We start from the raw sequence: 27,169 nt of genomic DNA on the forward strand, positions 1-27,169 counted from the left end.
CTCTATGTTTTTCTGGCTGGACAGGGCTCAGCCCAGTTCTGCAGCCTCACTTTCTCCAGCCGGGCATGTTAACAGCTCTATTTCTGCTCTATTTATTCACAGCCATGTGGCCAACTTCCCTGGACGCGAGCATGGCAGCCCCCAAAAGCAAAGAGGGGAGCGGTGGGACCCCTGTCACTTTGGAAAGGCCAGGATTGGCAGGCAAGGTGGATGCTGAGCATTCCCTGGACATGCTCCCACCAAGGGTTATCCCTCCAGCGAGGGGAGGAGAGAAGCTGCAGAAGGGCATGGGGACCCCAGGGAGGAGACATCGCTCTCCTCCCCACAGAGCCATCCTGGGCTGCCCAGACAGGGAGCAAAGGGCAGCCTGAAGGGAGCTGTGGGGTACAGGGAGCAAGGCCAGCTCCTCCTGCTCTCTCCACAGAACAGCCAAGGCCAGGCAAGCCACGGCAAAGCTCTCATTGCCATGAGTGCTGCTCATTAATCCAGCGAGGGTGGATTAATCAGGGCCTGACAAGCAGCTCCTCTGGCTCCATCAATAGCAGTAAAGGCCTGGAGCACCTCTTGCAGCCTTCACAGGGTGCTTTCTGAGGGCCCTCTGCCCCCCCGGGGGATGTGCCAAACTCTGGGCTGGAGTGGTCTGGGAGTTTAAATTAACCAGGTAGGGGTGACACAGGGTGAGGGGCAGCCCGGGGTGCAGAGTTTTGGGAATGATCCTCGTGCAGTGCAGCTGGAATGGGGTGTAAGGGGTGCTCTGGGGGCAGCACCCAGCCAGGGAGAGCTGGGGTGATGCTCAGCCCCACCCAACCATTGCAGGACTGGGGGCAGTGGAACTTGGCTCCAGCAGGAAATGGTGCCTTTGTGTTTGGGGACCTCAAGAGTGAATAAGGAGGGAAAGATACCTGCACTGGGCAGGAGGGATCCCACTCAGCATCCTGGGAAGGGGAGAGGAGGGGTTGTGGCAAGCACATCTACAACAAGGGGTGTCATGCCAGGTTGTGTCCCTGCCCCTGAGCTGCAGGACTGCATTGATTCCAGGTCTGTATACTGGATTGATCCTGGGACAGTATGGGTGGTGGCACTGGGTGGTGATGTACCCACCAGCCTCCCCAGCTCCGGTCCTGTCCAGGAGGGAAACACCTCCTTGCCTTTCCCCAGGCAGCCCCCAAAGCACTGGCGCTGTGCTCGGCCTGGCTGACTTCACAGCCCTGTGGGACACGCTGGGGAGACCAGGCAGGGCTTCAGAGACTCAGCAAAACCTTTTCACCCCTGGTGGGGCACAGGGAACATGACTGGGAAACGTGACTGTGGGGAGGGCAGCACCTGGCTGTTCACAGCCAACTCTGATCCTGTCCCACCATCAGTGACAGCAGCATAGTGCCAGCAGAAATGGGACGAGGGAGAGAAAATTCTCTTTTAATCCCTAAGGACCAGCAGCTGGGCTGGATCCAGCTGGGGAGTGCGGCAATGGGGGCCGTGTGCTGCCCAAGGAAGTGCAGCTGAGGAGGAATTCCCCAGGGTGCTGCTGCCCTGCACCATCAGGCCATGCACTACAGGGAAAGGAGGGGGGGGGTTGCTGAAATTATGGATGAGAAGGGTCATGCATCTCCTGCACTGCTCTGCTGGCCTCTGTGTCTCTTCCCTCAGTTTTCCCAGAACCTGGTATTCCTCCTTGGACTTCATGCCACCCCTGCACTGCTGCCTGCAGTGGCTTGGATTCAGCCAGCGTGCACTTCCCAGAGCCCGTGTTTTAGGTACCATCTATTTTTAGGATGTCCAACCTGCAGCAAAGACAAGGAGCCACGACCATTTCAGAGAAGTCAGCATGAGAAGCAAAGATTTAGGAAAAAAAAAAAAAAAAAAAAAAAAAAACAACAACCAAAGCAAGCCTTTGGGAGCATCACATCCACCTCCCTGTGCCTCACAGACAGACAAATACTGGGATAGCTTATAGCTTGTCCAAGCTCAGGAGGAGAGCGAGGATCCAGAGCATCCCTGAGCTGGGATTCTCCATGACGTCTCCTGCCTGTCCTGTGCGTGTTTTTTAGCCTGGTTAAGGGATGGGATTCTATATGGGTGCACAGGGAGAGCTGGCTGGCATAAGGGAAGTGTCCATGGGGTGCTGGTCCTCTCCTGTCCTTTAGCACCCCTGAGGATGGATAGAGACCCACAGACGGGAGATCTCCATCCTCCAGCGGATGCAATTTGGGAGCAGAGATGCTGCATCTGGGAATGAAGTCATCCACCTACTCCTACAATTCTCCCTCCTCCTGCTCGGTAGCCGGGTGCCCCCCGCCCCCCGACGCGCTGCGGCGGGGGGGCCGCCCGGCTACCGAGCGGGAGGAGGAGGAGGAGGAGGGACGCTGACATCACCGCCGGAGCGCGGCTCGGCGGGGCCGGGAGCCGGCTCCGCTCCGCTCCCGTTCTCTGCTCCCGCCCGTGGAGCCACCGCGCCCGGTAAGGCTGGAGGGGCGGCGGGAGGGCTCTGGGAGGCGGGTGGATGGCTGGACAGACAGACGGCTGCTGCTCATCATCCCTCCATACCTCTTCCACGGGGTCCTGCTGGAAGCTGGGGGACAGTGGGTCGGCAGCAGCACAGTCTTTCCCCCTAGGGATGATGTCACTCTTGGAGGAATATATAAAAATGCACCAAAAAAAAAAAAAAAAAAAAAAAAAAAAAAAAAAAAAAAAAAGGAAAAAAACCCAAAACCAAACCCATATGAAAAACCTACATCTTCATTTGCCAGCTCCGTGCAGCAGTGCCAGCCTGGAGCTGCCGGAGGGGAGCTGCGTGCGGCAGGAGGTTTCTCAGCACATATGTCTATTTTAAAAACCCGTGGCGTGATCTCTTGCCCTACTTTCCAGACTCTTGCCGGTACTTTCCTTGCGTGCAGTGGCCGAGCCCTGCTGGCGGGAGCTCCCTGGGAAGCAGGAGCCGAGCGAGCCGCTGAGCTCTCCCTGCTGCCGGGAGGCTGGGATGGGGGACGGGCACGACGCTGGGGTCACGGCAGAGGTTTGGTCACTAACGCGCTGCCTTTCTCCCCGGCACAGAAGGGATGTCCCCAGCACGGTGCGGATGAAGCCAGGCTAACGAGGACCCACGATTGTCCCCTCTACCCCCAACAGCCTCATTCGCTCCCCTCCGTTTGCCCCGGTGAAGAAACAGCTCCTTACCCACACCTGAGCCAACGAGTCCCAGGCGCTGGTGTGGCTCCAGAGCAATTTTGGGGTTGGAGGGTCAGCAGCCGCCCTCCATCTCGCAGATTTTCCATCACTGAGGTTTTCATCGCGTGTGTGCAGGGAAGGGAGCGCTCCCAACCCCACAGTGCCCAAGCCCAGCCACAGCTGCCCCGTGCGGCCACCCCGGGCCCCAATGCCCGGCCGGCCGGGGCCGGTGTGACCACGCCACGCCGCCGCCATGGCCTCCTCGGACGGGCTGCAGTACCGGGCTCTCTACGAGTACCAGAAGGACCGGGAGGAGGACCTGGCCCTGTGCCCCGGGGATGTGCTGACGGTCAGCAGGGCCGGGCTGCTCAGCAGCCCCAACTACAAGGACGGGGACGAGCGCAACCCCCAGGGGTGGCTGCACGGCGTCAACGAGCGCACCAAGGAGCGCGGAGACTTCCCCGGCACCTACGTGGAGTACCTGGGTCCCACCCGCATCGCTGCCACCGCCACCAAGGCCAGGCCACGGCCCTTGCCCCTGCCACCCGCTGGGACCCCCACGCCCTGGGGTGAGTGCGAGGGGAGCAGGAAGGTGGGAGCCCACGGGTGGGTGTCCCCTGCAAGATGGTGAGGGTGGTGTGGAGCCGGGGTGGACGCTTGCAGCTGAGGTGGCTTAGTGGGAAACCACGCTCGGGATGGGGATCCAGCCCCTGAAAAAGAAGCTTTCCTGGGAATTATCTGCCCTGGTGTATCGAGGCAGCTTCAGGAGGGGCAGGGGATGCCCAGAGTGTCGCTACCCCCAGCCAAACATGCTGCAGGGATTGCTCCTCACCAGCATCCCAGGCTGGCTGCCGTGCTGCCATGGGGTGTCCAAGGAGATCCGCATCCCTGAGAGCACAGGAGAAGATGCAAGGCCTCTTTGGCTCCTCAGAGAGGAGCAGAAAGCCCCATGGTGGTCCCCGGGGACCTTTCCTCCAATTGCTTCTCTCCCCACCACTGCGGCACCTGATTCAGGCTGCTCTCAGTGCCCGGGTGAGTGCTGGCCCTCGGCCAGCTCCCAGCCTCACTGTCACTTTGTGCAAGCTGGGACAGGGGACAATCCTGGCAAGCGGTGTGGTCAGTCCCTGGGGGGCTCCTCTGTCCCTGGTGGCTGCAGCAGAGCCCTGGGGGGGGACACTTGGCAGGACCCTTCCTGGCACAGGGGCCTGCAGCCATTTCTCTGCCTGGATCTGCCGAGCTCGTGCAGCGGCTCTGCCCTCGCCATGGCCAAGTGCGCTGGGGGCCGGGAGGGATTTCACAGCAGGTGCACAGTGTACACAAGCTAAAAAAAATAAAACCAAAGTAAGCATCCCCCCCTTCCAGCCAGGCACATCCCAGTGACCCCAGTCAAAGCCATGGTGCTCTCCTCCTCAGGATGTATGGAGCAGAAATGGCTGTCGGTGCTGGCCTGGGGTTGGGAGAGAAGCATTGCCTTGAGCCATGGCAGGAAAACCTGCCCAGCTGCTGGTCTGGCACCTCAGACACCCTCCTGGCCCAGTTTGGGACCAGTGTGGTAACCAAAGGAGCAGCCCCTGTGCTTGGTCTGGGTTTAGAGGGGCACTCTGATGAGAAGTCTGTCTCCCTTCAAAATACGGTTCAGGACCCCCTTGTCGCCGTGCTTTGAGGTGGGGACCACCTGGCTCCTGGGCTGAGCGCGGCACCATCCATGTCCATGTGTGGGGTTGCCATGCAGTTCCTGACGTGCAGCCCCACAACCACTTGGGAAGGATGCTGGCCCCCCCACACCTCCCCTCACCAAAATGCAGGTGCTCCTCCCCGACCAGTGCGCCAAGGCAGCCGCAGTCCCAGCAGCACTGGTGAGGCTCCGTGTGCAGCTACGTGCTGGATTTGCAGGAGGGTGGAGGCCGCTTTTTGGGGGTGTTTATCCTGCCAGATGAGGGGTTCGAGCCCCCTGCCCAGTCCAGCTCAGTGGTGAGCCCTCTGAGTGTTCAGCAGGCAGAGCCCTGGAAAACTCAGAGCTGTGTGGAGATTTCAGGGCAGACAGGAGCAGACCCCAGGGTTCTCCAGCCCTGCTCACCAGGGAAGGTGAAGCCACCTTCTTGTTCCTCACACAGGGAGTGCCACAGGCTCCTCTCTGAGGGAGATGTGCCCAGGGACCCCTGCCCACAGGTGCTGGGGATGTGGAGATTCCCTGCAAATCAAGGAATGTCCGCAGCAGGAAGCGCGTCCTGGCCGGAGAGCCTGGCCCATGAGGAATGTCTCAGTTTAGGCCTGCGTGCACTCAGGTGAAAGCATAACAAGGTTTTTAAAATGTAAAATCCATTGTTTTTAGTAGAGAAAAAAGCCCTAAAGCCAGGTTTTGGGGTAGGTGGGAAGGGCACTGCCGTCTGCAGGACGTGCTCTGGCCATGGCCAGGTGTCCAGCCCTGCTGTCCAGGGGACACTGGTGCTGCCTTCCCAGTGCTGTGCCATGGGGTGCCCCTTCCTGGGGTGCCTTTCCTGGGGCGATGCCAGGGTGTGCAGGCACCTCACTAGGGGATGTTTTGTCCCACAACCACATCTTTCTGCAGCACAGGAGCATTGTGTGCCATTTTGTGTCAGTTTAAGCCCAAACCTCCCAGCTCGCAGGCTTCCTCTTCGAGTAAAAATCTCCAAGACCCTCTGGGAAGAGAAGGTACTTTTGTTTTGGTTTGGGATTTTTTTTGTTTGTGTTTATTTGGTTTGGTGAGGTTTGTTTTTTTGTTTTTTTTTTTTGTTTTTTTTTTGAATCTCCCCATCTGAATCCATTTCCAGATAAAGGATTGAGGGACGTTTTTCTGGCAAAAAAAGCATCCAAATTTATATTTCTGCGACAGCAGCGTACCCCATTCCCCCCACCCTGAGTGGCCTCAGTTCCCACTGAGCCCTGGTGCCACTCAGGGACCCTGAGCTGGCTCAGGCCATGGAGAAAGCCCTGAATGACAGACACTGCATGTCCCAGCCATGCCTTCAAGCCAGGGCTGGCTCTGCAGGGAGGAATGGTCCTTCTTTTAATTAAATAACATCCTGAAAATGGCTCTGCAGCAGATCTGAGTCCCAGGGGATCTTGCTGGCTGCTTTGGCCCCGACTTGTCCTGGGCAGTACCACTGCCACAAGGCATCACGTCCACTTCCCCTGGGGCTGGGATCAAGTGGGGCATCAGGATGCTGGGATCCAGCCTGCCACAGCTTGGGGCCATTCCTGCCATTCCCAGTCAGGAGAAAGTTTGTTTGTTTTGTTATGTTTTGTTTTGTTTTTTTCAGTTACCACCTTTTCCCCAAGCCATTGATTCAGAGGAAAAGCCCAGTTTCCTTAATTATAAAAGTACTCATGCAGTGGGGACATTTTTGCATGAGCTTCCAACCATGGACTTTGCTTTTAACCCTGAAATCTTTCCTGTTCCCACCCAAGGCACCAACACAACCTCACTGGGTGGCAGAGGGGACCCCCTTGCTGTGCTTGGGGGTTGTGGCCATGCCTGGGGACTGGATCAGCCACCCACAAGTGGCAGGTTTGCATCATTATCTGTTCTCCAGGGAGCACCAGGGCATCACCACGGTGAGGATAAGAGCCTGGATCTACCTGTTGCAGCCAGGTTGTGTTTTTTCCAAAAGACTGAAGGCATCACGTCCCTGCCCAAAGTCCCTCTCACATTTATTTTGGCCTTTCCACACGCTGTCCGTGCTGCAGCAGTCGCACACGGCCCTGGTGTGCTGCAGCCAGCGGCAGCCCCTGCCAGCCCCTGCCCCCTGCTGTTCTGGGATTCTAAGGGACTCTAAAGAGAGAGCAGGGAGAAATCCCAGCACTGCCCTGCCAAGGTCTCCATTGGGTTTAACCCACACAGGAGGGGTTTATCGGCTGGGGTGATAAAGAGGGATGGATGGATGGATGGATACAACACGCCCCGGGGTAAGGACAGCTGCTCTCCTGCCTGCCAAGGGCTTTGCTCCTCTCTGCCATGGTCTGCAGTGAGGTGTCCTTGGTCTAAAACCCAGGAGTGAGCAGCACACGGGGGTTTGTGCTGACCCCTGTTTGCTGAAGGGTTTTTAGGGGCTGAGGCTGGGTCCTCCCTGGGCCTGTGCTCGACCCTGCTGTGCACACCAGAGAACCTGAGCAGTGAGAGCTGCAGTGAGAAGTGTCTGTGGTGGGCATGGGTCTGGGTCCCCAGCTCCTGCCTCGTGTCACTCTGGGCTGTGGGTGATGAGAGGGGCAGTCTCACTGCCGTGGGAACAGAGGTGGGGAAGGGGTTTTGGCTTGGAGGGTCTCCATGCCCAGGATGGGATGCTCCCCACGGGCAGGGCACACGCCTGAGCAGGTCTTTGCATCTCAGCAAGCAGCTGAGCCCCCAACGGTGACTCTTACTGCAAAAAGAGGATAAAATAAAGGGAGAAGTGCTCCAAAATTAGACATGCATGAGCCAAAGTGTTGGTTGTGGCTGTGCCAAAGCAGCAGCTTGATCCTGTCCTGGGGCAGCTGAGGAAAGTGGAATTCCCGCAGGCAGGAATTTCCAAACCCCTTCTCCCCTTCTTTTCACCGCAGGACTCCCCGGGCAGGCAGAGCTCACCGAGCACCCCGCCCTCCCCGAGCAGGCGCTGCAGACCGTGGCCAGGCTCATCGAGGCGCTGGAAAAGCAAGGTACGGAGACCCACGGCCCCACCCGCAGGGCACACCCGGGTGCACGCAGAGCCACCAGCTCTGCCCGCTTCAGAGCGCCCATCGCTAGAGCCAAACCTCTCCCCAGCCCCCGTGGGCAGGGCGGGGAGCGCGGTGTTCTCGGCCCCTCCTGCCTCCCCCGTGTCGGGAAGGAGGAGGTGGGCTCAGCACTAACCCCTCTCTCCCGGCTGTGTCCCAGGGCTCGACAGCGAGGTGCTCTACAGGTCCGGCCCCGGCGCGCTGGGGGATGCTGAGCTGAAACAGGCCCTCCTGGCCGGTGAGTCCCAGGGCCGCGTTCCGGGAGGGAAGGGGGCTGTGGAGGCGATGCTGCCCTGGCAGGGAGGGGTTACGGCACCAACATCACCAGAGCCCTAATCCCAGCTCTGCGAGGCCCTGCCTGCATGCGGACCCCCCTCTTCTCCCCGTGTGATGCAGCTAAAAGTGATGCAGGTGCAGGGCAGGGGCGCTTCAGGAGAATATTTTTTGGGAGGAATGTGGGGGGGACAAAAATACTTGGGTTTTTTAATCTCTAGGGTTCGTATCTGAGAAGCAGGGCAGGGAGAAAGCGTCTTGTGGATAGGGAAAAAGAAAGAGGAAAGGAAAAGCTCATTATTTACAATAATGGGAAGCTGTTTGCAGGACTTAGGGGCATGAGTAGGGTGGGGGGGGAAGGGGAAAACCATTTCCCCATACCTGCTTCTAAATCCACGGCTGGGATAGGATGGCACACGGCGCGGGGCGGGAGGGACGCGATGGATCCAGCGTGCCGCTCAAATCTGGTTTTTTTTTGGGGGGGTAAGGGGTGCATCGAGCATCCCCATCCTCCGGCCGCGGTGCCCAGAGGGCGGCACTGTGACACCAGGCACGGGCGGCCCCACACAGCCCCGGGCTGGCCCCGCATCCCACCGCATCCCGGGCGCTTGCCGGCCGGGGGGCGGCGGGAGCCGGGCGGTGTTGCTGGGGAGAAGGGCTGTGATGAAATCGCTATATTAAGCACCATGACCTCATCGCTTCCCGCGCACCGGGAGCCGAGTCCCGCCGGGCGGGGAAGGAGGGATGCAGGAGAGGAGAGCTCCCAGGGATGCTCCTTCCCCACTGCCCGAAGAGGGCTGCGCTCCCCGCGGAGGTGATGGGGGTTGGGGGCACCCCACCACCCCACTTTTCTCTCCCAGCGGTGGGCTGAGGAAGCCCGGAGCAGTGGGTGCTCTTCTTCACAGCCTTGTACCCCGGGCCAGATCTACTGCCTGAGCTCTGGAGGAGGTGAATGCCCTGGACTGCCCTGGGCACTGGTGCCTAGGCTGGGCATGGGCAGCAATACCAGCATGAGAAGGATGTTTTGATTTCCAAGCACGCAGGAGTTATGGGTCCTCCGTTCTTCCCATGCAGCTGGTGCAGCATCCCAGGCAGGTCCAGGGCTCCCCACAGAGCAGCACCACTGCAGCTACTGCCAAAATCCTGCCCAGCCTTAGGAGATCCTCCCAGCACAGGGCAAACCCCACTGGTTTGGCCAGAGCTTTGGGCACTTGGTGGGTCTGTCCAGGTCTGCACATCTCCCGTGGCAGGGTCCAGCACTGGTCAGAGAAATGCCGTTGTGGTTTTCAAAACATTTGAAAGCCGTTAAAAATCACCAGCAGCCCTGGGAGACTTGATACTCCCAAGCCCTCATCTCCTCTGGGTCAGAAATCTTTAATTGGACACCGCAGGGGGGCTGCCCCTTGTGCTCAGCAACACTGAGCTGGGAGGGGGTAGGACAAGTCTCACACTTATCATCTCTCAGCTGAAAGGGCTGATGCTCAGCCATGCCAGAGGGATGCTCTGCAACAGGATGGGAATGACGTTCCTGCTGGAGTCAAGCATCCCAGCAGAGGCCAAGCTTGGCAGCCTGCTCCTATTGCAACCTCCTGCAGAGCACAGAGCCAGTGGTGCTTCCCCAGGACCCTGCTGGAGCCCACACTGGGCTGGGGAGGGCTGGAGAGCATCTCTGCTTTGTCTCCCATACAAACGTTCTCATTGCATTCAGTGGAGTAAAACAGCCCTGCTGGAATATCGGAGTTTGCTTGCCCCATGTGTGAGAAGACAGAGTCACATTTCCCCTCCTGCCGTGCTCCTGGTGGTTCTCCCCTCCAGCCTCCCATCTCTGCCAGCAGCCTGCCTGCAAAGGACAAGCTTCATCTTGGGGAATGGGGAGAAAGCAGAGCCAGGGTTGGTGGCCCCTGGAACCAAACCACATCTTGGCTGGGGGGAAAACTGGATACCCACCAGGGGTTTCAGCTTCCCTGTGAATACCCAAATCCCACTGGTGTTTGGCAGTGGTGGCAGGAAAACTGCTAGAGAGTGCAAGGAAAGAGGAGCCAGGGCTGGAAAAGTTCAGATGTTGGTTTTCTAACCCCCATATCTCAATGTGTTGGAGAACTCAGTATATTTTCTGCACTGAAAGAGCATCTGAACTTCCAGTGGGAAGAGGAGGACCTTGGGACACAAGGAGCTGTGCAAGTCAGCTCCTGGTTGCCCCTAGCAGCCCATGGGCAGCACAGGCACAGGTCTGAGTTGTGCTGATTGAACCTTTTCCCCATCCCTGGCCCTTTAAGAGCCCTTACTGTGGGGGATCTTAGCTGTGGGCAGTCCCTGAGCTGAACATCAGCCAGGTATGGGATGGTTTCCCATCCTCATGGCAGCATTGGACAGAGTGGCTCCTCACGGCTCTACAGTCTGAGCTGAGCCTGTCCCCATCCTGGCACTGGTGACATTCTGCAGATCAGTAGCATCTGACTGCTGTCTAGAGCCTGTGCACCAAAATTTGGTATTTCCATGATGGATGGTGCAAGAACAATTAAGAGAGGCGAGGGGGACATGCAGCATCACTGAACATGAGAATCAGAGTCACATGGTGGCCCCAAAAAGGGACTTAAAGAAAAGCTGCAGCTTCATAGGGGGCTGAGGGGAGCTCACCAAAGGGTGGGAGATGATCAGCTAGCCAGGAACCCTGCTGAAGTGTCAGGGATGGAGTATGGGCTGAAAAAGAGGCATAAAGCAAAGTTTCACCCTGCTGCCCCCAACACTCCCTGAAGTGTCTGGATGGGAGCTGCTTCTCGCCCGGGGTATTTCTGTGGTGTGGGGCCACACACTGACCCCAAGAGTTTCCAGCTCCCAGCACTCCTGCTGTCCCCTGTGTGCAGCTCAGGGGCTGTTTGGAGGAATAGGGCAAATCACCTGCTAAGTCCACAGTGCCTGGGGACATGAGGTGTATGAGCCCCTTCAGTGCCCGGACCTGATGTATTCCCCTCCACCAGGCTTGCTCAGGGTTCTGTCCACACTCCTCTCTGCCTGGGACGTGGCAGGCAGCCTTCTCACTGCTGCTGCTGGAAACTTGGGACATTCTTTGGATGATAGCAGCAGAGCTGTGGGTGGGCTGGTGGGTGCTGGAGCCCTTCAGACCTGAGGGACCCAAACCGGGGGAGGTTTGGCTTGGGAATGGCTGAAAAGTCCTGTGTGTAATGTCTGGGCAGTGCTTTGCCACCGCTGAGTAGGGAAGGTCTGCGTCCTTATCCCTCCTCCCTGGTGGGGGACAGAGCACAGACACCTCACCCCAGAGGTCCGTGGGTGCTCCCTATGGCTCAGGTGGGACTGAAGCCTTCCGGGATGGCTGCGAAGCACTGAAACCTCCCCCGCACTTCGGATAACCCCTGCTCTGATCGGGGCTCTGGAGTCCAGCTGCAGACGTAAACACTGAGACCCTTCCCCAGATACAAGCGCAGCAATGGGAAGAGGTTCCGCTGTTGTCAGGGCCAGGCAGGAGCCGCTGCGGCTCGGGTGCCAGGGAGCAGGCGGCGGCAGAGCGCGGCGGATTGGAGCCGGTGTCTCCGGGCGTGCCGGGCTGCGCTGCCATCCTGCGCGCTCTGATGCGCGGCCCGCGCGGGGAGCAGTCTGCCTGGAGACACGCTCACGTGCCCGGGAATTAGGTCAGCTCTCGGTGGGGATTAGCGAGACATGGTGGGTCCCGGGGCTTCGCTGGGGCTGCCAGGAGCTGCTGCTAGGCAGAAAGGGTCGGCGAGTGAGGAGCGGCTTGGGGAGCCTCACGCCGCTCCCCCCATCACCGCGGTGTGGATGCACAGGGAGGGAGCACACCGCCATCCTCGTCCCTGGGATGCCACAGGCGATCGGAGGCCCCCAAGGGCTCTGGTTTCCCCTGGCCAAGCTTATTCCACCAGGATGACTTTCCTCCCGAGCGTGAGGCGCCCCGGTGCCTGCGGCACTGCTTTTTATTTATACCTGCAGTGGAAATAAACCCCGTGTCGTCAGAGCCTGGCGAGAGGCATGAGCTCATCTCTTATATTTGGTGGTGATGAAAGAAGGGTAAATAAACGGCAGCAGCAGAGACATCCCTGCCAGACCCATCAGGGAGAACTGGGGGTGAGTTTTTGCCATCCCCTCCCATAGCTGCTGGGAAAACTGAGGAAGGGGATTGCCTCAGGGAAGGTGAGGTGGGGGAAGGCAGTCTCAGAGGGTACCCTCAAAGGGGATCCCAGCACCCCTACCCTGGCTGAGTGCAAGCCAAGGGTACAGTGGGGTGAAACCCAGCTGGGAGAGCATTTGGAGCTGGCAGGAGCTCCTGTGCATGGGCAGGGGGTGTCCTGGCAGGTGCCAAGTCCCCAGCACAAGGTACCAGCAGGCTGGCTGGGAGATGTTACAGTGATGCTGAGTCAAAGCCGGGAAATATTCCCTGATTTGGTGCACAGTTTCCCAGTAAACTCTCACTGTGGGATGCCCAGGAGCTCAAGTGCCTGGTCAGCATCCGTGCGGATGGGAGCGTACAGCCCCCACAACTGGACAGCAAGGACATCTCTCTAGCACTCACTGACAACTAAAACTATAAGGCCTGGAAGGGGTAGGGAAACTCCCAGGTCAGTATTTCCGTCAGCCCCAGGGTGGTTTTGGTGCCCCTCTGTCACAGGGACCACACACCTGAGAGCATCTCACTGCAGCAGCGCTCGGTGGCCAAGGTCCAGCTCAGCCTGCTGGACGCCCTGCTGGGAGGGGGTCCTGGGTGCTGGGCAGGGTCTGCACCCTGCCACCCATGAGCTGCTCAGGGCTGTGGGAGCAGCCATCACCTGTGGCCACATGCAGGGGGACAGCTGGTTATCAGGACCGACTCAAGCCTCTCCTTCAAAGCAACCCCCACCTCCCCCACAACCCCTCGCGGCTAAACATCCTCCGCATTTACCGAAACTCGGGCTTACTCACGCCTCCCCGGCCGGCTGCGGGAGAGATCCTGGAGTTTCCTGCCCAGCCTGACTCAGCCCAAAGCTCCAGCATCTTTCTGCCTCCGCTGGGATGTGAGGTCTGGAATCCCAGTGGGAAGAGGCTGGGAGTCCTTCCCTCTGAGCCAGTGGTCATCCCACGCACCCTGTCCCCACATTCCAAAATTTATTCATGCTTTTCACCCCTTTATGGGCAAGGCATCCTCGCCGCTGGTCCCCAGATGCTTGCTCTGCCAGCAGGTCAGCAAGCAGGTTCTGTGTTGGAGGGGGTTGGTATGGGGTCGAGGTTGGGGTTTTGGGGTGTTTTCCTTCTATTTATGGCTGGCAGATGGAATCCCTCCGTCATTCCTCCATCATTCCCCTGGGGAAAGGATGGGAACATCTGGAGAGCAGCAGGAGAGCATTGACTCATCCTGCAGCTTCATTAACTTCTTATAGCTGGTTATCATTTCCCTCAGATAAGAAGAGAGCAGCATCCGTGGGGTCAGGCCGGTGGTGATTGTCTGGGAAGGCTCCGGGGTTAACCCTTCCCCAGCTGCCGGCGGAGCCTCCCCGAGCTGCCGGGACACAGCCGCTGCTGGGGAAGAGCTCGGAGCATCCCTCGTTGTGCTCTCAGCCTGATGGGGAGCCCAGCTCACCAGGGCAGCTCCTGGGGCGGGAGGAGAACTCCTCCTGGGGCAGGAGGATGCCACTGCATTTCCAGAAGGATGGGGACAACAGGCCAATGGCTACTTCTAGTCGACGTGCCACGGAGAATGGTGCCGTCAGCAATCAGTCTCTGTCAGCGCGGTGTGAATCCCCCTGGTCTCCCCATCACGCCTCTCTCTGGATGTAAAGATGTTTTTGAATCTCGCTTTGAAACCGGCTGAGCCTTTCCTTTGAACACCCCCCCCCCCCCCCCCAGGCTCATGCCTAACGAGGCAAACAAGCTAATTAGGCCACGGTGGAGCCCGGGGCTGATCGCCTGGGACCAGCGCCCGGCAGCGGCCCCTTCCCTGCACAGGAACAGCTTGTGGCTGCTCTCCTCAATCCGTGCCAGCATCCTTAAGGCGAGTGACAGGTCCCTGCAGAAACCCTCGTGGAGGGTGGGAAGGGCTTTGGGGTTTGCTCCTCGGTGCATTCCACTGATGGGAAAAGCTCTCTGCAGTGCAATGAGACCCTGGGGCCCCCCAGCAGCATGCCTGGGTTTAGCCATGCACTCACTGTGAGTATTCAGCCAAAAGCAGGCGTTGGAGCATCTTGTGGGATTCCCTGACCCCACTCTCCTCCACCTGCCCAGCTTGAGACAACCTGCCAGCTCACAGCTCCAGGCAAGTTCTACCAAAAATGGGGAGCTGACTGTCATGCCCCCACAAGCCTGGCAGAAATAACCCTTCTGGCCAGCCAAGAAGGTCCAGAAGTGTGGCTGGGAGACGGGAGCATGAACACGGACCAGAATGGGGCCAGGGTGCAGCTGGCCCTGCCCTGCCCATCTCGAGGATGCCAAGGGCAGAGTGGTCCATGGGACAATGCTGTGGTTTCCTGGGGTGCCAGAAGGGCAGCACCCCATTCGCCCTGGGCCACATTTGGCCACGCTGGATGGCTGCCTACCCCAGCATGGTGGCATCTGTCCCGGCTGTCCCCACGCTGCCTGGGGACACAGCTCCCAGCTCCTGACCATGAGGTAACGTCTCCAATGGCTGGGTTAAAGGCTTCCCTTCGGGCATTGGCCAATCTGTTTTCTTTCCGTCTGGGAGCCAAATGGAAGGCCCTGGCCATAAGGGACCCGCTTGGTGTTCCCATGCTGGCAGGCAGGCAGGTTCCCAGGCTGCCTGGTGCACAGCAGGGGCACTCCAATGAGAGGAGATCGAGGTCAAGGTGCTCAAAAACAGCTTTTCCCAGCTGTTCTCCATCCCAGCGCTGCTGAATGTGTGCCTCTAAAGCCTTGTCCTAGGAAAGAGCGTTTCTCCCCTCTTTTGGGTTTATTGCCCCAGAAGGAAGCACAGCTGGAGTGGTTGGAGGCTCACAACATTTTCTGCTGGAAAATGCTGGCCTGGGAGATGGAGCATCTCCCAGAATGGCTCCAATTTCAGTGAAGCTGCATCAGGGGGTAAAGACCCTGTGAGCAGACTGGAAGGGGGCTCAGAGCAGGGCAAGTCTTCTCTGTCATTCCATGCCAAGTGGGGCCTGACACAGCATCTTTAAGAAAATGACAAACTTTATTTTCTTTTTTTTTTAATTAACCATTTCAGACCATCTCAAATATGTTCATTTTTTTAATTATTCCCAACCTCCTGTACCCCTCACCCTCCAAATTCTCCAAGAAGAAGAATTTCAAAACATTGCATTTGGGTCCAGTTTGAACCAAAGCCAGATTTTGAAACCTTCAGATCTTTGCAAAAGGCACCATCACCCTCCAGACAGCCACCACCCATCCCAGCCAGGATGGGAAACCTCCAAGACAAACACATGAGGCAATACCAAAGGATGCTGAAAGGCTTCTTCCCCCTGGACCGTGGTGAAGCAATGTCCCTGTGCTGGCCTGGCCATGGGGCTCAGACAGACACATCCCACCCTCTGACTCCTGACAGGCCATGGGACATTTCTGCTCCCAGCGCTGCCGCTGTCCTGAGCCCAGGACCCCTGAGTCCCTGAGCCCAGGCTGTGTGGCCTCCTGTGTGCTTTCCCCCATTCCTGGAGCATCCTTCACCACCTCCCCAGGGCAGCCACCTTTCAGGGCTGGGAGAAGTGATGCCAACTGGGGCACATTCACAGCATTTTGGGATCACTGGGGGTCACGTGGGCCTTCAGCAACTTGAATTGCCTGGGAACCATGACCCCATTCCATGGATGCATTCTCCAAGCAGTTCCTGCTGGGCTGGGGTTGGCACATGGCATCCAGCCCTGAAAACTGGAAGGTTCCTGGGGCAGCTGCTCAGTTCTTCCCATGGGTCCTATCCTGCAGTGGGACCCCAGTGGAATGGTGAGGCTCCCTGTCCCATGCACTGGATGTACAGTTTACTCAGAGCAGAGATGCTGCCTCGTGCTCTCCTTGGGCACGTGGAACTCCGGGTCAGTGGAAATTGGGGCAGGAATATTTGCTGAGGGAGTGGTGGCAGTGAAATCATGCACTGCCCCACTGGGGAGATGGGGGCACGGGCACAGAAATCAGCCCCCATGTCTGCAGGAAGGCCCACAGGGATGGGAGAGCTCTGAGCTCTGTGCCAGAGGGGAAGAACCATGGGCTCAAGGTTCCCTGTGTCTCTCTCCCTCCAGATGCCTCAGCTGTGGACATGGACCTGTACGAGGCCCAGACACTGGCAGATGCCCTGAAGTGGTACCTCCAGGAGCTCCCAACACCCCTCATCCCTCCAGCTCTCTACAGTGACTTGGTCCACATGGCCCAAGGTAAGCACACATGGGCTCCCCCCACACCTGGGACCTCTGTGGGGCTGGAGGAACTTTGGGAAGCTCCTAAAAAGGCTTCTCAGCATCTCCAGGGTGGCTCTGACCCCATCCCCTGCCCAATGCTGCACTAAGGGCCGATTCTAAGAAGGCCCATTGGGAGCATCACCTGTGCCGGAGCAGCACAGCAGCATTTGGGAGATGCTCTGGGAAAGAAGGGAGATCCAGGGGCTGCTTTGCTCCTACCGCAGCGTGGTCTTCTCCCTCTGCAGTGCCTGGAGGCGGAGGTGCTCCCTGCCAGGACAGGCAGCTGCCAAGGCTGGGTGATGCTGGCCCCAGAAGAAAGCGTTATTATAATATTTTGGCTCTGCTGCCTGGGAATTTTTTCCTGTAATCTCATTAACTCCTGGCTTTATATGGGCACAAAAAATTCTCAGCTTTTTCAGCTTAGTGCCATTAGGAAGTGCCTTTAGATCCCTGCAAGCTTTTGAGGCTCTGTGCAAATGTATGAGACCATCAAGGTTTTGGTTTTGTTTGATTTATTTTCAGACAAACAGAGCAGGGCTCATACCCAGGTCAGCAGAGCCCATGGTCCATCCCAATAGTGAGGCTGGACCAAAACCCATTCCAAGTGAGTCCTCACAGAGCTGCTCAACCCCTCCCAGCCTGAGGGACCATGGGCATCACCAGGCACACAGGAAACGCTTGCCCACTGTGTTTGACAGGATCTGAACCTCTTGCTGCCTGTGAAACTAGGATTTCTTCCCCGTCCACAGCAGCTCTCCTCTCGTTGCCAGTTGCTGCAGTACCCTCCATCCCTGAGCATCACCTCCCCATCCTAAGCCAGATTAGTGCTTGGGCAGATCATACCCTTGGCTGCCTGAAGAGGCACTAAAAGATCACCTGTGTCCCGACCAGTGTGGCCTTTTCCTACCATGTCCTTTCAGGAAAAGGCCACGGGCTCTTTGTGGCCTCCAGTGAGGCAGAAGGGACGAACAGAGGAGGTGAGGGATAACTCACACCCCATCCCCCCTGCCCTGTGCTGAGACACAGAGCCAGAAGAAATACCCCTGGGGCTGGTGGCACAGAGAAGCTGCCTTCCCCTCACCCGTCAGAGGAGAAATCAAAGGCTGCCTCCCTTCCAAGGATAAAAACGCAATTAGGAAGCAATTAGCTGGGTTGCCTCGTTAAGCAACTTCAAAGAGAAGCGCCTTTCCCTGCAGCCTGTGCTGCAGCGGGCTCTGCTCCTGGCACAACAGGGGCAGGAGGAGGAGGGGGCAAAACGGTGGAGAAACCAATGAGAAGAGGATTTCTCTGGGGCTTAAAGGAAAAAATTAAAATATAAGTGTTTGAGGAGACGGTGCTGGGTTTTGGCAGCCTGCCCTGCAAGGCTCCTCTGCCCTGCTTGAGGCTGAGCTGGGAAAGCAGCAAGATGACCACCTTCAAAAGGAAGGGGAAAACATCCTGAAATTCCCCCTTTGCTATGAGCCTTCTCCTGCAGGATCCTCTCGGTGCAAAAAGGTGCAAAAAAAAGCAAGAGTTGCGGCAGGGGGGGCCCTGGAGCGAAGCTAAGCACCCGATCCCTCAGGAGCAGTTTGTTGGATACAAGAGCTCACCAACACCCCATCACCAGCACGGCTGGGTTGCAGACCCGCTTTGGAGGGCATCCCAGACCCCTGCCCTTCCAGCTCTTGTGCACCCTGGCTCCAAGGATGGATGTCGGGAGCTGGCTGGGCATTGGCCAAGCCCCAGTCCTGGTGCAAAGAGCTGCGGGGAGCTGAGTCAGCCCCGGGCCGAGCCGGGCTTTGAAGGCGGCTGAGAGCAACCCAACCCTGGGGACTTCCCTGTCCCCGGCAGATAAAAGGGCTGGGACAAGGCAGGAATGGAGGATGGCTGGAGCGTGGCTGTTTCCCGTGCCTGGGGCAGCATCGCAGTCCCAGGGCGCTGAGCTCACAGCTCACAAGACCAGGCAGCCCCGGCCAAAGCTGCCAGAGGGCACCGGGGATATGGTGGGAACTCGGCTGTGGGCTGCTCAGGGCACCCGTGACAGTGGTTTTGGCAGCACCTCTGTGATGTGCAATGCCATTAAGTGCCTGATTTTATCCGTATGGGCAATTCCAGTATCACTGGAAGCAGCTGCACCCCAGTCAGCTCTCCCTGTGCTGTGTTTCATGGGGAGTGAGACCATGATGAAGGGGGCTGCAGGAGCCTCATTGCAGCCCCACCTGCAGCCCAAGTGCAAATTAGTTTTTCTTCTTAAAAATCCTTTTTCCTCCCAGCTCACTGTTTTTTCAGGGGAGGGCTGAGCCTTTAAATTCAGCAGATCTTCAAGCTGGTGCCCATTTTACCACCTCTGCTTTGTTCTCCCTCTACTATGGCTTTGCTGTCCATCATAGAATGTTCTCCACTCGAGCAGCAGTGAGGGATTTTGAGGTGCAGCCCCTACCAGGTGAGCAGCTCAGCCCTCTGAGCTCCCTCCCTGGATGTGCTGACAGGGGGAATGTGTTAAAGGCACCTGACAACCTGATCTGGGGTGGTGTGAGTGGGTAAATGGGGCAGGCAAACCCCAGAAATAAATGGCCAAAACCCTGAAGAAATTATCTCTGTGGATCCTGGGATATCCACGACTCCCATGGCCTGTCTAGGAAGGGATGGGCTGTAAAGAAATAGTGGTGGGAGAGGTTGAGATCAGGTTTTTTTTGTGTCTCTAAGGGGAGTAGAAAACTGCCAGCTCATGCCCTGTGTGCTGATAGGTGCTGGGCTCCCATGAGAGCCATGGGGATGCCCCTGATCTCCCAAACTGACCATTCTTTTTTTTCCTGTGTCTCCTCTGCTACAGAGACCCCAGGCCTGGAGGAGTGTGGCCAGCGAGCCAGAGCCCTGCTGGCCCCCCCAGCCCTGCCACAGCCACAGGCACTTCTCCTGCGCCAGCTCGCCCGCCACTTCTGTCACCTCTGCCAGGGCAGCCACCGCAGCCGCCTCTCGCCCCGGCTCCTCGGGGAGCTCTTTGGGGAGCTGCTGCTGCGCCCTGTGGCAGCCAGGTGAGGTCCCCTGCCATGCATGGGACAGGGTGGGTGAGAGGAGGGTGCCCATGGACAGGCTGCTCCCAACTAAGCTGGTTTTGCTGTATGACAGCCCACCAGTGGCCCAAGCACAGCATTCTCCCAAGGAGGAAGCCAGATCTGGAAGCTGCCATTCCAGCTGTGGTGCTCAGACATCACACCTGTTCCCAAAGTGAGCAGGCATGATGCACACACAAGATTCACAGCATTGCCTCAGTCCCACAGCAAACCCACTGGGGTAGCTGGCTGCTGTTCCAGGGAGCTGGGGGTCTCCAGGGAGGTGGAGCTGCTGGTATCCTCACACACCTCTCCTTTTCCTCTCAGCACCGAGGCAGGCCCTGAGCTCCGTGCAAGGATCCTCGAGTCCTTCATCATGGCCAGTGAGGTGGCAGAGCTGCCGACAGCTCCTGGTAAGAGACATCTGGCTGGTGGCAGAGGGGGGACAGTGGGTGTGGCATTCAGAGCAGTGACAGCAGCAAGTCATGGGGCAGTTCCAGTGGCTGGTGCAGTGATGAGAAGGTGCTTCTGTCCCTGTGGCAGTGCCCAGGCTGTGCTGCCTTCCTGTCCCATTTCCCTCTCTCCTTTCTCCTCAGAGATGCTGATCTGGGGGCATTTCTATGCAGCCCCTCAGAAGGTTTGCTGCTGTTTTCTGGCTTCATGTCTCTGTCATTGTTCTCTGGTCCCTGGGTTTGTGATGCAAACAACTTCTGGTCCCCCACCTTGGGGGCTTGGTATGAGCTGGGGGCTCTTGGTGGGGGACTCATGTGCAGCTTGTTCTGGAGAGCAGGGATCTAGATATAATCCTCCTAGGGAGGAAAAAAAAAACCGCATGACCATAAAATGGTAGGATGGTACTTGCTACAGGATCCGGTCAGGGCTGATGATTTTTGACTCGCATTTAGTCCCCATGTGTGCAGAATCATGATGCATCCACTGCTGCTTCCCCCACAGGGCATCCCCAGGGTGGAGATGAGGACAGGCACTTACCCCCACCTCTCCACGCATGGACCGAGTCAGGAGAGTGGCTTTTTCTGCAGATGTTGACGATCCTTGCCCCCAGGGTTGCAGTCCTGCCCCTTTCATTGCCAACACCAGTGCTTGTCTCCAGCACCTCCTCGTTCTTTTGCTCTGCTGGCCGCCTTCTCTTCTTCTCTCTCTGTGTTCCTCTTGCTGGGTGGCAGCTTGTGATCCCATCAGTGTCCAAAACTGAAGCCCATGCTCCCTGTGCCCTCTGCAGCACTCCAAGGATGGGGGAAACTGGTCCATCCAAGTGGGGATGTACATAGGAGAGAGAGAGGGTGCTCAGGGGAGCACAAAACCTCAGACACTGAGGACCACACAGACCCATTCTTGTGGGATCTCATCTCCAGGCTGTCACTGAGACCCATCTATTCCCCCACACTGAGCTGTCTGGATGCCTGAGAGGCACAATTGCTTCCAGCCCTCCTGCTTGGAGATAAGTTGGCGCTGGCCCCAGTGAATCCTGTCGGTTTGTGATGGCTCTGGGTCCTTGTCACCGCCCTGCCTCCCTGGGGGACGGCCAGGCCAGGCAGGATTACGACTCTTAATATTCCTCATAAATCAGCCCTTTCAGACCTGTCATCTCATTTATTGCTCTCCCCCAAGCTCACACCCATGAGTTTGTCAGGATGCATCTGTCTCTTCCACCTGCTGATCCAGCTGATGGGCAGCTGCAGCCCAGCAGTCTCTGGGGTCACTGCTGCCATCCCCAAACTTTGTAGTGTCATCCACTGTCACCACCCCAAACTGAGGAGAGGGGTTGGGCAGGATCTTGAGGTCGTCATCCCCTTTCTGAGTCAAAATCTCCCCTGTGGTCATCCCACAAGTGTGGAGCAGGAGACAGGACACCTGGACTCGCTGTGGGACTTCAGGCAAGTCCTGCCACCTCCTCTCTCTTTGTACCTAAAAGCGAGGATATTATTACTTGGCTGTCATCACATTAGGATGTTGGGAAGCTTAATTAAATGCCTGCAAAGCGATTTTGAGAGCTGTGGATGAAAGGGGCTATATATAAAGTGCAAAGAATTATTATTAGCGGTGCAATCCAGGTCCTGCTCCTGCTCCCATCAGCCTGGCCCCACTCCCCTGCATCCCGGCACTGGGATTATTTTTGTGTGTGTGTGGAGTTGTGGTTTCAGAATTATACATGTAAAATAGCTATAAATACCCTGCAATAACACGGCGGGTGTGTGTGCATAGCACAGGAATAGGAGTCGGTAGCTGACATAAGGAAACGATGGTGTGACCTCATTCTGACTCATGTAAATTTACCTCATGTGAAGGGGCAGCTGGGGAGCTTGGGGCTGCTTGGGGCTGTAGGGACAGTGGCCTCCTTGGCAGGGAGAGGTTTGGGGAGACATCTGAAGCTATCTGCTGATTCCAGGGAGGCTCCTTGGCAGGGCCAGGATCCTTCCTCTCCTATGTGTCCTGGGACTGATAGGGGAATTTTTGAATCTTGAAGGTTAAAATCTTAAAGAATAAAAATGTAAATTATGGAATTTTGTTCCTGGAGGGGCTTCTCTGGTGAACGTGCTGTTGTTGGGTTTGCAGTGTCCCTTCCTCCATGCACTGCTCCTGGGGGTCTCTTTAGCTGCCCGTTTTATGAGCTGCAAAGGAGAAAATGGGTTTGTGATGTCTCCTGAAAGCTGTTCCTAAGATGCAGCGCTGGGGTCATGCTGGAGGCACTGGTTTGCATAGAGCTGTGCTCTGGTTTGTATAGGACAATGCCACAGATCCCTAGGGAAGCTGCCATGGAGCCTGGGGCAAGTGACTGCATTCAGGCCACCTCGCTGTGCTCTCCAGCAAGTCTCCAGCACTGGGCAGACACCCCCGGGGGACATTTCTCAGCCACATGGGGGCCCAGGGGGGTATACAGAGCTCACAGCAGGATCCCAGTGTCTGGGAACGACTGCTTCCCGAGCAGGGTGAGGGGGCAGGGGAAGGCAAAGGGAAGGAGTGATGCAAATACCAGCTCAGCTGAAGGAAGATGACTTCATCTCCTTTTCCTCTCCTGGTGCTATTTATAGTCACTTTAATTTACTCCCCTTTGCTTTATTATCTCTCCAACAAGCCGTTAGCCCTCAGACAGCAGGATGCCTTTACTCACCATGCAGCCTAAAGTTCTGAAAAAAAAACCTTCAACCCACCACCAAAAAAACCCAAAAGCGGGGGCAGGAGGCAGAGCAAGGCGGCAGAGTGCTTGGGCAAGAGCATCGCTGTCCTGTGACGTAGCTTTCTGGAAAAAACAAGAGGATTTTTGGCTCCTTTTGGAGAAAGGAGCAAGAACTGGGCAAGAAAGATGTTCCTTACCTCCTTCAGAGCAGTGGCTGGAGGGGTCAGGATCCCTGGTGCCAGGGTCCCGTCCTTACCCTAGGACAAGGGCCACTTTTGCTGGACCCTGATGAGGCAGACACCCCCTGCTTCCCCCCAGGAGCTGCAGCCCTGCCCTGCTTCATGTGGGGCAGTGGTATCATGCCAGGATATGGGGATCAGCACCACCCCAGGTGCCTTGAAAACATCTTCCCAACAAGAAGGTTTGGCAGCCCTGCACCATAGAGAAACTGAGGAACAGCCTCCCCATGGAATCACCCTTCCAGTGGCTTCAAAATCCAGTCCCTGAGAAGGTTGGTGCCCAGCCCCAAGGTTAGCTCTGTGGCAGCCCATCCCCAGTGCTCAGCAGGGCTGCAGTGGTGGCAGTGGTGGGTGACAATCCCGTGAACATCCTGTGATGTGACACTCTGGGCACTTCCCAGCCCAAGCTCCATGCCACACCTCTGGGACAGCATCCATGCTGAGCAGCACTGCCGTGTTAAGCCAAATTAGAAGGAACTGACTTTGAAGTTTTTAATTAACGTTTTCCCTGTTCGCTTTCTGCTGGATCCAAGGGAAAAGCCCAGTCTCCCTGCTCTCCCCAGCTGATGTGGCATGGGGGAAGTTGCAGACTTGGATGTGCAGGGGGTCAGGAGGGAGCAGGAGGCATTGTATGTAATCCAGCACAGAGGGTGTAGCTGGGGGCTGTGTCCAGGTGCTGCCCTGCCTCCCCGGGCGCATCCCTGCACAACCATGAGCATCCTCCCACCTGGCCCAGCACATCGGCCACAGGGAACCTCAAATTTGCATTACCCCTTGGTGTTTCATCCCCTCAGAGCTGCTAGGGTGGGTTAAAAATAGCCAGGAGAAAACCCAAGCAAAACCCTGGGTGGAGAACAGCATGAAGAAGCCATGGCTGAGTGGTCCCCTGTGCCAAAACACCTCATTCTGACTCCCCGAATCTGCAAATAATACAGAGAAAACAAATTAACACTGGGGAAGGGGAGGAAAAAGAGCCAGAGCCGAGCTAGCAACATGAGGTAGGGAGAGTGGCTAAAAATAACAGATCCCTGAAGGCATGGGGAGGAACATGACGGGGATCCACACTCCTGCCATCCCAAAAGGCAGCCTTGTGCCTTCCCAGCTGCTCCTCATAACGCAGCCCTGCCCGGTGCATCCAGAGAGGGAAAAGCCTCCAAGAAGGGCAGCAGCAGGGAGGTGAGAGGTGCAGAGCTGTGCCATGGAGCCAGGAGCTATTCTCCCACTTTCAGCAGAGCATGGGGGTCCCCCAAGCACCCAGGGTGCCCAGCTGGGAGGGAGCTGCTGCCTGACCCACTTGCAGGCAGCCGGCGGGCAGTGGGATGCTGCTGGGAGACCCCAGGGGTGCTGCCTCCACAGCTAATTTTAGCCTGTGTTCAATTAATCATGGAATGGGAGGGGATCGCAGCAAGCCCAGCCTTTGCCAGTGCCTCCACCTGATCCCCTTTCCCCGTGTGTGCTGCTGCAGGGTTTGGAGGAGCAGGGGCCAGGCATTCCCTGATCCTCTGGGTTTGTGCTGAGGAACTAGGAGAGATCCTGTGCCACAGTCCTCTTCCTCCAGTCAGCTTTAAGAGGCTGGAGCAGCCCTGGGATGGATGTTATCTCCTCATGCCTCAGTTTCCCACCTGTGGCTGGCATTGGTGACCTTTGCTGTGGAATTTCTTAGGTCACCTGTGCCGCTCTGAGTAGGCATTTTCCTGGCATGTCAGAGCTCTGGAATGCCTCCCTGGGATGGGGAGCAGTGACCCCCAGCAAAGGATGTCTCAGCCAGCCCAGACCTCTGCTGCATGCCCTAATGGCAGCCCCTTTCCTGGGAGTCACCAGCTCTGCTGTGTAAAGTTGGGGCAGGAAGAGCTGCATTGCTCAGAGACAGGCAGTTTTCCCAGCACAAAGGGGAGAGCCTGGCAATGCTTTTGGGGTACAGCATCAGAGCCCTGTGGTCCTGCTCTCCCCACAGCCCAGCTTCGCTGGTCCCCGTGTCAAAAGCACAGCATGGTCCAGCCCTCCCCCATGACAGAGGGAATGGCTTCTGACGGAAACAGGGCTCGGCTGGGATTGAAACACTTTTCCTGCCTGCACTGCGTGGCCAGAGCTGATAAGGCCTGGATAACCCCAAGCATTGTGTGTTCTGCCGGCCCATGACCTGCCAGCGTGAGAGGAAACGCTGCTGCTCAGCCAGCCAGGATCAGGGGGAGACCGTGTGCCAGTGGTGGGTGCTGGAGTGCCCTGCTGTCTGGCCAGCCTGCTTTCCCTTTGGCCGGCATACGAAGTTTTGGGATGGCTCTGTCAGATTGGTGCCAGCCCAGGTTGCTGTGTCAGCACACACTGACTGGCTCTCAGCTGTATGGTCATGAAAGAAAGCGGCCAGCATGAAAAACCTGGGGGTTCAGGGTCTGGCACGGGCAGGGTTTGGCCCTTGGGATTTGCATTCCATCCTCTTGGGATGGAACTTTGAACCTGGGACACTTCTGGCTGTTCCAGAGGGCAGGTCCCAAAGGCCAGACTGGCTGAGCAAAACCTCGCCAACCCAGAGGGAGCCACCAGCTTTGCTGTCCCACAATGGTCAGGGCTGGCTCACTCCCTGTGCCGGCTGCTGGCCAAGCCAGACTGCGGGAATGTGTGTGCCAGTGCGCGTGTCCTCCCAGCTCCTGCCCTCAGATGCTGTCTGGGCTGGCGTCACCCTTTCTGCTGCAGTGGCTCTGGCTAAACAGCGTGGGCAGCTTCACAAAAGAAGATGAGGAGGGTGACAAAGCGCCGGCCACACCGCCAGCCACAGCCGATTGTGCAGCTTGGCACCAAAGCCAGGAGCATCTTCGACTGTGCAGTGGCATTTCCACCCCCTGCTTTCTGCCTGGCAGCAGGTCCCCCTGCTGCCCTTTTGGCCAGGAGATGCCAGAAAAGGGCAATGCTTCCCACGGGGAATTTCATGGTGGAGTAGGGAAGCTGATCCCACTGTGATCCCACCAGCACCCCTGGACCCTGCCTCCCTCGAGAGCACCTGGCTCTGTTCCAAAGGGCTGGGAGGAGACAGGCTACCCAACACAGACACATGAGCAGCTCTGGGGAAAGGCAGGATTTGTGCTTCCAGGAGGGAAAATGAGTCACAGGGGGATGACAGGGTTGTGCCAGCAGCGGAGCGCGGGACTGGGGTAAGTGGTGGCTGTCGGCTGCCATCCGACAGGTCAGGCAGAAATGCTCTTACAGGCCTTGCCTGGCTTTAAAATCTATTAACGTCATTTTGCTGTTCGAGCCGAGAGCAGTACAGGCAGCAGAAACATTCGGGCACAGTTCAGATCAGAGCAGGATTTCAATTACAGTAATCAAAGGTGACACAGATAAGAAACCCCTGGTCTATGGAGCCACGACAGCTGTCTTCTGGCTCCAACCAGCACCCATCCAGAGCAGCTCCATCAAAATCACTGAAGTGGTACTAGGGTAAAATTGGATTGGAATCCATTTTCATCTGCCGCGGTGGAAAATGCTTTCCCTGCACTCCTTGGGGAGAAAAACCACTTTCTCAGGAACAGTAAGGGAGGAAGGTGCCAGGCATGGAGGAGGGGACAATGTTCCCAGGAACAGCACTGATGGCTGCTTTTGGATGATGGAGGCAGCAGAAGAAACAGCTGGGATGCTGGAGCATCAAGGCTCTGCCTCCTGCTTTCCCCTCTCCATTTCAGCCTGGCCCCACAGTGACTGTCATGGGTGAGGCAGGGATGTGCTCAGCTCAGTGTCAGGCTCCCTGGAGGGATGGGTGTCCCTCTGAGCCCCACCTGTGGCCAGAGCATCCCAGGATGTGCTGCAGGATGGACTCCCAGCCAAGGAAAATCCGGGGAGAGAATTGGGAGGTTGGAGGAGAAGAGTCCAAGGGGCAGGCACTGGCACTCTTCTCTCATCCTTGTAAATGGCAAGGTGATGCACAGGGAAACCTGCCTCCTGCTTCTGCCTCTGCCACCACTTGCATGTGCCCCTGGTCAATTGTCCCCATTGTTTTTGTGACTTTTTGCAAATCTTCTGGATGGCAGCAGATCCCTACCTCTGACTCCGTCACACCTTTGGGCTCCCACTCCAAGGAGCCATTGGTGCTCACTACCACGGCCTAATGGGACCCTGTTTGCAGCCAAGCCATGGGGGACATCCCTGGGTCTCATGTACACAAGTGGTCCTTTCTGCCCCTGCCCCAGCACGGCAGGATCTGGCCAAAAACACAGCATTTCTTTCTGTGCCCACTGGCCCCGCTCCAGCCTGGCCAGGTGTCAACTG

The 27,169-nt window shown here is 57.4% G+C and overlaps 1 protein-coding gene across 1 annotated transcript in view; it reads left to right on the forward strand.

Moving 5' to 3' along the window:
* Positions 1–2,388: 2,388 nt before the first annotated feature.
* Positions 2,389–27,169, forward strand: part of PIK3R3 (phosphoinositide-3-kinase regulatory subunit 3) — a 78,177-nt gene continuing 53,396 nt past the window's right edge. Inside the window, exons 1-7 of the mRNA XM_053950033.1 lie at positions 2,389–2,457; positions 3,052–3,734; positions 7,723–7,818; positions 8,036–8,113; positions 16,350–16,481; positions 19,318–19,519; positions 19,865–19,950. Coding sequence (XP_053806008.1) covers positions 3,419–3,734; positions 7,723–7,818; positions 8,036–8,113; positions 16,350–16,481; positions 19,318–19,519; positions 19,865–19,950 — 910 coding nt within the window. The 5' untranslated portion in view covers positions 2,389–2,457; positions 3,052–3,418. The remainder of the gene's footprint in view (positions 2,458–3,051; positions 3,735–7,722; positions 7,819–8,035; positions 8,114–16,349; positions 16,482–19,317; positions 19,520–19,864; positions 19,951–27,169) is intronic.

This window comes from Vidua chalybeata, chromosome 9 (assembly GCF_026979565.1).
Source record: "Vidua chalybeata isolate OUT-0048 chromosome 9, bVidCha1 merged haplotype, whole genome shotgun sequence".
NCBI classification, from domain to species: Eukaryota; Metazoa; Chordata; class Aves; order Passeriformes; family Viduidae; genus Vidua; species Vidua chalybeata.